At 50.4% G+C, this 8,233-nt stretch overlaps 1 protein-coding gene across 1 annotated transcript; it reads right to left on the minus strand.

Annotated features, from left to right (window-relative positions):
* Window positions 1-33: 33 nt before the first annotated feature.
* Window positions 34-7,841, minus strand: rnmt (RNA (guanine-7-) methyltransferase). Its single transcript, XM_071202197.1, has 9 exons — window positions 7,837-7,841; window positions 7,213-7,387; window positions 6,162-6,291; window positions 5,881-6,006; window positions 5,679-5,794; window positions 783-964; window positions 528-692; window positions 329-446; window positions 34-248 (listed from the first exon to the last, which is right to left on the minus strand). Exons 1-9 carry the CDS (start codon window positions 7,839-7,841, stop codon window positions 138-140), a joined length of 1,128 nt encoding a protein of 375 aa, XP_071058298.1. The 3' UTR covers window positions 34-137.
* Window positions 7,842-8,233: the final 392 nt, after the last annotated feature.

Consider the following 8,233-nt stretch of genomic DNA (forward strand, 5'->3'; position numbering starts at 1 on the left):
CACACACACACACACACACACACACACACACACACTCTCTACAGACTGGGTACAGACACTTACACAGATATCAACTGTGAAAACCGATAATATGGAACATTAATTTTGGGGCCTGTTCTACAGAGTGGGACCCGGTTCTAAAGTTGACCCACCAGTGGACGTCTGGAGCTGCCGCAGTGCTCTTTAGCATGGCAGTACTCTCCTCTGCTGTCTGTGGCCTGGCGACCTCCTTCCTCACAGGGAAACGGCTGGAAGTACAACAGGTGTATTTTAACGGATCACTGTATGTGTTTCTTTAGAGCAGTTATTCCTCCAGAGTTTAATTTACCTCCAGAGCCGCCATCTTCATCATCAGGCTGAGGTGCTGCTCCTTCTTCACCTTCTCCTCGAAGAACTCCGAGAACCTCTGCTTCAGAACCAGACGCATGTTGTAGCGCTTCGCCATGCTGACACAAACACAGAGATGCAGTTTGATCAGCCTCTAACTATGTTTCAGACGGAGCCTGAATATTTAGAAAAGCTCTCACTGTTCAAACAGAGGGAAGTAGACCAGCGACTCGGGAACGTTCACCACGTCCTCCAGGCTGAAGTGATACTGACATCCAAACAGAGGGTAAGAACCTTTGGACTGGAAGGACACATTAAAGACTTCGTTACCAAACGCCAGAGAGTCGGACGCCTCCAGACGTTTCCTGTGGAGCAGAAACAGAGATGGTGTTACGTGTCGGTGTATGATCAGGTTCCTCCATCATCAGTCTGTGGACTTCAGCGCTGTTTCTTACACCAGCTCAAAGGCGTCTGGCGTTGTTCCGATGAAGAAGCCTCCGGGCTTCAGGCGCTCGCAGGCGTTCCTCAGCATCATGTCGGCCTTCTGCTCGCTCTCAAACGAGTAATGGTACACAAACTGACAGCTGCAGATGTCAAACATCAGCGCCTGGTCGTCCAGCTTCTCCGACAGAACCACCTATAGCAACAAGTCACAGAGTAAGGGTAATTTCCACTTTATGGACACAGCTGACTATCATAACAAACACATCCTGCAGTCTGACTATCATAGGTGCTGTGGTTCCACACAGGTGAGCTCATCTAGGTGCTGCGGTTCTACCTTGGTGAGCTCATCTAGGTGCTGCGGTTCTACCCTGGTGAGCAGATATAGGTGCTGCAGTTCTACCTTGGTGAGCAGATATAGGTGCTGCGGTTCTACCTTGGTGAGCTGATCTAGGTGCCGCGGTTCTACCTTGGTGAGCTGATCTAGGTGCTGCGGTTCTACCCTGGTGAGCTGATCTAGGTGCTGCGGTTCTACCCTGGTGAGCTCATCTAGGTGCTGCGGTTCTACCTTGGTGAGCAGATATAGGTGCTGCGGTTCTAACCCTGGTGAGCTCATCTAGGTGCTGCGGTTCTACCCTGGTGAGCTCATCTAGGTGCTGCGGTTCTACCCTGGTGAGCGGATCTAGGTGCTGCGGTTCTACCCTGGTGAGCTCATCTAGGTGCTGCGGTTCTACCTTGGTGAGCTCATCTAGGTGCTGCAGTTCTACCTTGGTGAGCTGATCTAGGTGCTGCGGTTCTACCCTGGTGAGCTGATCTAGGTGCTGCGGTTCTACCTTGGTGAGCTCATCTAGGTGCTGCGGTTCTAACCCTGGTGAGCTCATCTAGGTGCTGCGGTTCTACCCTGGTGAGCTCATCTAGGTGCTGCGGTTCTACCTTGGTGAGCTCATCTAGGTGCCGCGGTTCTACCCTGGTGAGCTCATCTAGGTGCTGCGGTTCTACCCTGGTGAGCTGATCTAGGTGCTGCGGTTCTACCCTGGTGAGCTGATCTAGGTGCTGCGGTTCTACCTTGGTGAGCTGATCTAGGTGCCGCGGTTCTACCCTGGTGAGCTGATCTAGGTGCCGCGGTTCTACCTTGGTGAGCTGATCTAGGTGCCGCGGTTCTACCCTGGTGAGCTGATCTAGGTGCTGCAGTTCTACCCTGGTGAGCTCATCTAGGTGCTGCGGTTCTACCCTGGTGAGCTGATCTAGGTGCTGCGGTTCTACCCTGGTGAGCTGATCTAGGTGCTGCGGTTCTACCCTGGTGAGCTGATCTAGGTGCTGCGGTTCTACCCTAGTGAGCTGATCTAGGTGCTGCGGTTCTACCCTGGTGAGCTGATCTAGGTGCTGCGGTTCTACCCTGGTGAGCTGATCTAGGTGCTGCGGTTCTACCTTGGTGAGCTGATCTAGGTGCCGCGGTTCTACCCTGGTGAGCTGATCTAGGTGCCGCGGTTCTACCTTGGTGAGCTGATCTAGGTGCCGCGGTTCTACCCTGGTGAGCTGATCTAGGTGCTGCAGTTCTACCCTGGTGAGCTCATCTAGGTGCTGCGGTTCTACCCTGGTGAGCTGATCTAGGTGCTGCGGTTCTACCCTGGTGAGCTGATCTAGGTGCTGCGGTTCTACCCTGGTGAGCTGATCTAGGTGCTGCGGTTCTACCCTGGTGAGCTGATCTAGGTGCTGCGGTTCTACCCTGGTGAGCTGATCTAGGTGCTGCGGTTCTACCCTGGTGAGCTGATCTAGGTGCTGCGGTTCTACCTTGGTGAGCTGATCTAGGTGCCGCGGTTCTACCCTGGTGAGCTGATCTAGGTGCTGCGGTTCTACCCCTAACCCGGGGAGAGCTGGAGAAACTTAACTTCAGCCATGAGTCAAACACATTATGGCCTCCTTGCTAAGTATTATCAGGGATGCAAACTCATCAGGTATGGAAAAGGTGACAAGGACCCGAGCCCACGGAATATCGGCTTTAAAGTGAGGAACAGAGGATGTTAGCCGTCAGAGCAACTCGAGCAGCAGGTAGTAAGAACAGAAACGCCAAAGAGTCACATCTAATAGAAATATATAAAAGCATTTATTTTAATTGTGCAGCAGTGAGTTTATCATTCTGGTAGTTGAGCATTTTGAAAATCTATTGCCAAGCCTCTGCCAGGCTGAGTCTTTCTATCTTTATGGCATCTGGTGTAAAGTAACTAAATTCATAAACTCAAGTACTATACTTGGGTCCAATTTTGAGATACTTGTACTTTATTTAAGTATTTCAATGTTTTGCTACTTTGTTCTTCTTCTCCTCTACAGTTCAGAGGTACACTGTGTACTTCTCCTCCACTACATGTATTAATACCTTTAGTTACTTTACAGATCTGGATGAATGATGTGAAATCTAATCAAGTGTTGAATCAGACTGTAGTTCCACCTGGAGTGAATCCACCAGCTACCCTGCAGTCTACAAAGTACTTCAGACTAGCTGCACCTTCACCAGCTACCCTGCAGTCTACAAAGTACTTCAGACTAGCTGCACCTCCACCAGCTACCCTGCAGTCTACAAAGTACTTCAGACTAGCTGCACCTTCATCAGCTACCCTGCAGTCTACAAAGTACTTCAGACTAGCTGCACCTTCACCAGCTACCCTACAGTCTACAAAGTACTTCAGACTAGCTGCACCTTCATCAGCTACCCTGCAGTCTACAAAGTACTTCAGACTAGCTGCACCTCCACCAGCTACCCTGCAGTCTACAAAGTACTTCAGACTAGCTGCACCTTCACCAGCTACCCTGCAGTCTACAAAGTACTTCAGACTAGCTGCACCTTCACCAGCTACCCTGCAGTCTACAAAGTACTTCAGACTAGCTGCACCTTCACCAGCTACCCTGCAGTCTACAAAGTACTTCAGACTAGCTGCACCTCCACCAGCTACCCTGCAGTCTACAAAGTACTTCAGACTAGCTGCACCTTCACCAGCTACCCTGCAGTCTACAAAGTACTTCAGACTAGCTGCACCTCCACCAGCTACCCTGCAGTCTACAAAGTACTTCAGACTAGCTGCACCTTCATCAGCTACCCTGCAGTCTACAAAGTACTTCAGACTAGCTGCACCTTCACCAGCTACCCTGCAGTCTACAAAGTACTTCAGACTAGCTGCACCTTCATCAGCTACCCTGCAGTCTACAAAGTACTTCAGACTAGCTGCACCTCCACCAGCTACCCTGCAGTCTACAAAGTACTTCAGACTAGCTGCACCTTCACCAGCTACCCTGCAGTCTACAAAGTACTTCAGACTAGCTGCACCTTCACCAGCTACCCTGCAGTCTACAAAGTACTTCAGACTAGCTGCACCGTCACCAGCTACCCTGCAGTCTACAAAGTACTTCAGACTAGCTGCACCTCCACCAGCTACCCTGCAGTCTACAAAGTACTTCAGACTAGCTGCACCTCCACCAGCTACCCTGCAGTCTACAAAGTACTTCAGACTAGCTGCACCTTCACCAGCTACCCTGCAGTCTACAAAGTACTTCAGACTAGCTGCACCTTCACCAGCTACCCTGCAGTCTACAAAGTACTTCAGACTAGCTGCACCTTCACCAGCTACCCTGCAGTCTACAAAGTACTTCAGACTAGCTGCACCTTCACCAGCTACCCTGCAGTCTACAAAGTACTTCAGACTAGCTGCACCTCCACCAGCTACCCTGCAGTCTACAAAGTACTTCAGACTAGCTGCACCTTCACCAGCTACCCTGCAGTCTACAAAGTACTTCAGACTAGCTGCACCTTCACCAGCTACCCTGCAGTCTACAAAGTACTTCAGACTAGCTGCACCTCCACCAGCTACCCTGCAGTCTACAAAGTACTTCAGACTAGCTGCACTTTCACCAGCTACCCCGCAGTCTACAAAGTACTTCAGACTAGCTGCACCTTCACCAGCTACCCCGCAGTCTACAAAGTACTTCAGACTAGCTGCACCTTCACCAGCTACCCTGCAGTCTACAAAGTACTTCAGACTAGCTGCACCTTCACCAGCTCTGAGAACACTTTCATGATCAATCATTATAAAACACATCATATATATTATTCTGAAATGGACCAATCTGCACAACGACTACTTTCACTGTCTTTACTATATTTAGATGAGAATACTTTCTACTTTTACTTGAGGAACATTTTGAATGCAGTACTTTTACTAACAGAGTATTCCTTCCTACACTCTGGTATTTCTACTTTTACTCAAGTACAAGACCTGAGTACTTCTACTTTTAATCAAGTACAAGATCTGAGTACTTCTACTTTTACTCAAGTATAAGATCTGAGTATTTCTGCTTTTAATCAAGTACAAGATCTGAGTACTTCTACTTTTACTCAAGTACAAGATATATACTTATACCACCTCCGTTTATCGCCTATGAAAAAAGAACTATTAGAAAACGAAGGCTAAAGCTAACGTTAGCAGATAGTGACAATGTATGCTAGCTCGCTCAACGATAATATTGCGACAGAAACACTTGTCAGTGCACATCCCGCTCTGCGCTCCGACAGGGAGCTCTGCTCTGAACGCCTGAGCGGCCCGTTCTAACAGCTGCTCACCAGCGGTCAGTCTGTGCCGCAGTGACTCCGGACCGCACAGTTAGTATTAACGAGCGCACCCTGAATGTGGCTGCTGAGGCTCGACCCTCCTCGCGGAGCAGAGCCGACGGGCAGGAGGGCTCGAGCACACGGCTCGCGCTGCATTGTAATATATAAAGAACACCATGCGTGTCATGACGGCACATAACGGCTCGCGGCCGCAGATTACTCCGGGTCCCCCCCCCCCCCCCCGTACCCCAAACATATTTGTATTGCAGATATACATGAATCGCCGAAAGGTGAGTGATTCTCAGGCCTGTACCTTGGTGCAGTCTGCACTGATGAACTGCGCGCTGTAGACCTTCTCGTTGGCGTAGCTCTTCTTCTTCATGTCTTCATAGCGACTCTTGCACTGATCCACAGAGACGGCTGCGATATCTGAGGATCAACATGATCGAATAATTGATGAAGACAGAGAGTCAGAAGGGGAAGAGCAGCCAATCAGAATGCAGCGGGACAGTTACCTGCACAGACCAGGTGATTGATTCCTCCTCTCCTCCACTTCAGCAGATCACCACCTTTCCCACAGCCAAGATCCAACACACTCACCTGCTGAGAGCCCGCCCCCCGCACCTGCTCCAGAACCTCACCTGTCAATCAAGCACACAGCCAATCAGCCGACTCACTGTGGTGGTCTGTTTCTAACCTCATTATCCATGAAGCGTAAGCTGCTAGAACTCTCTAGTCTATAAATAGATTAAAGGTGTGTTAATTGATGGCTTGAGTAGTTATTTAATTGAGTTACCAATCAGGATGCTCTTCAGCCAGTTGTTAAAATTCCTCATGAAGAAAATCCTGCTTCGACTCCGAGCCGCGAGACCGACTTCCTGCAAGCTGTTGTAGTGACGAGCCACTTTCACACTGTGATCAATCCCCTGCGGAGAGAGAACGGATCAATCCCCTGAAGAGAGAACGGATCAATCACCTGAGAGATAGGGCTGCACGATTTTGGGAGAAAAAAATCTAATTGCGATTTTTCTGACAAATATTGCGATTCGAATTGCGATATTTATTTTTAAGGGACCCAACGGAAGTTTATTGTAAAATGCGGTCATAACTCCGGCTGGGAAGGTCGCATCAACGTGCTCCCGTCTCCAGCAGCCGAGCTACGAGTGAAAGAACTAAACTTACACGAAACTCCCGTTGCTTTAAAGTCAAGCTTCAGTTTGAGGTTCACCCTGATGTCGAACACGTGATGTAGAACACGTGATGTAGAACACGTGATGTCGAACACGTGATGTCGAACACGTGATGTCGAACACGTGATGTCGAACACGTGATGTCGAACACGTGATGTCGAACACGTGATGTCGAACACGTGATGTAGAACACGTGATGTCGAACACGTGATGTAGAACACGTGATGTAGAACACGTGATGTAGAACACGTGATGTCGAACACGTGATGTATAACACGTGATGTCGAACACGTGATGTAGAACACGTGATGTCGAACACGTGATGTAGAACACGTGATGGCTTCACTGACTGACCCAGAAACCGTCTGGAAGCCATTTGGAGAGGAAAGGCACTTTCAGAGATACTTGGCAGCTGATTGGATCAATCTGTCTATCACTTGCTATCATGGGCCACTTCTGATTGGTTAACAATGGCTGGTACATGTGGAGCACAGCACTTCTGATTGGTGTGGATGACTGACACACAATAAAAAAATGTTAAAAAATAAAATAAAATTGTAAATGGATGTTTAAAAAAATCGCAGGCTTTGTGATTTGATAATCGCATCATTTCAAATCGCTGATCAATCACCTGATGAATAAAGAGTTTGTATCTACCAGCTTCTCATTGGATGATGCTTCTTCGTCTTCATGTTTCCTCTTCAGCCCCTCTCTCTCTCTCCCCTGTCTCTCTCGCACCTGTCTCTCTCGCCCCTCTCTCTCTCCCTCTCCCCCCTCTCTCTCTCGCACCTCTCTCTCTCCCTCTCCCCCCTCTCTCTCTCGCACCTCTTTCTCTCCCCCCTCTCTCTCTCGCACCCCTGTCTCTCCCCCCTCTCTCTCTCCCCCCTCTTTCTCTCTCCCCTGTCTCTCTCGCCCCTCTCTCTCTCTCACCCCTCTCTCTCTCGCACCTCTTTCTCTCCCCCCCTCTCTCTCGCACCCCTGTCTCTCCCCCCTCTCTCTCTCCCCCCTCTCTCTCTCCCCTGTCTCTCTCGCCCCTCTCTCTCTCCCCCCCTCTCTCTCTCGCACCTCTTTCTCTCCCCCCTCTCTCTCTCGCACCCCTGTCTCTCCCCCCTCTCGCTCTCCCCCTCTCTCTCTCTCCCATCTCTCTCTCCCCCCTCTCTCTCTCGCATCTCTCTCTCTCTCCCCCTCCCCCTCTCTCTCTCGCCCCTCTTTCTCTCCCCCCTCTCTCTCTCGCACCTTTTTCTCTCCCCCCCCTCTCTCTCGCCCCTCTCTCTCTCGCACCTCATTCTCTCGCCCCTCTTTCTCTCCCCCCTCTCTCTCTTGCACCTCTTTCTCTCCCCCCTCTCTCTCTCGCACCTCTTTCTCTCGCACCTCTCTCTCTTCCCCCTCTCTCTCGCCCCCCTCTCTCTCTCGCCCCCCTCTCTCGCCCCCCTCTCTCTCTCGCCCCCCTCTCTCTCTGGCCAGGTGTAGGTCCATGTTTCACTGAAACACAGAAACAGGAAGTGTCAGATTGGGAAAAAGCAGGTGAGTGTGATCTGTATACAGGTGAGAGCCATCCAGTGACGGCCCGTCCACACGGCGGCGTGCGTTGAAGCTTCAACGCTTCTGCCCATTCACTTTGAATGGGGTGACGTCAGGCTTCGCCGAACTGCATTGTGGGAGCAAAGTGTAGCTTTTC

This window comes from Pseudochaenichthys georgianus, unplaced genomic scaffold, assembly GCF_902827115.2.
Source record: "Pseudochaenichthys georgianus unplaced genomic scaffold, fPseGeo1.2 scaffold_1621_arrow_ctg1, whole genome shotgun sequence".
In the NCBI taxonomy this organism is placed as follows: domain Eukaryota; kingdom Metazoa; phylum Chordata; class Actinopteri; order Perciformes; family Channichthyidae; genus Pseudochaenichthys; species Pseudochaenichthys georgianus.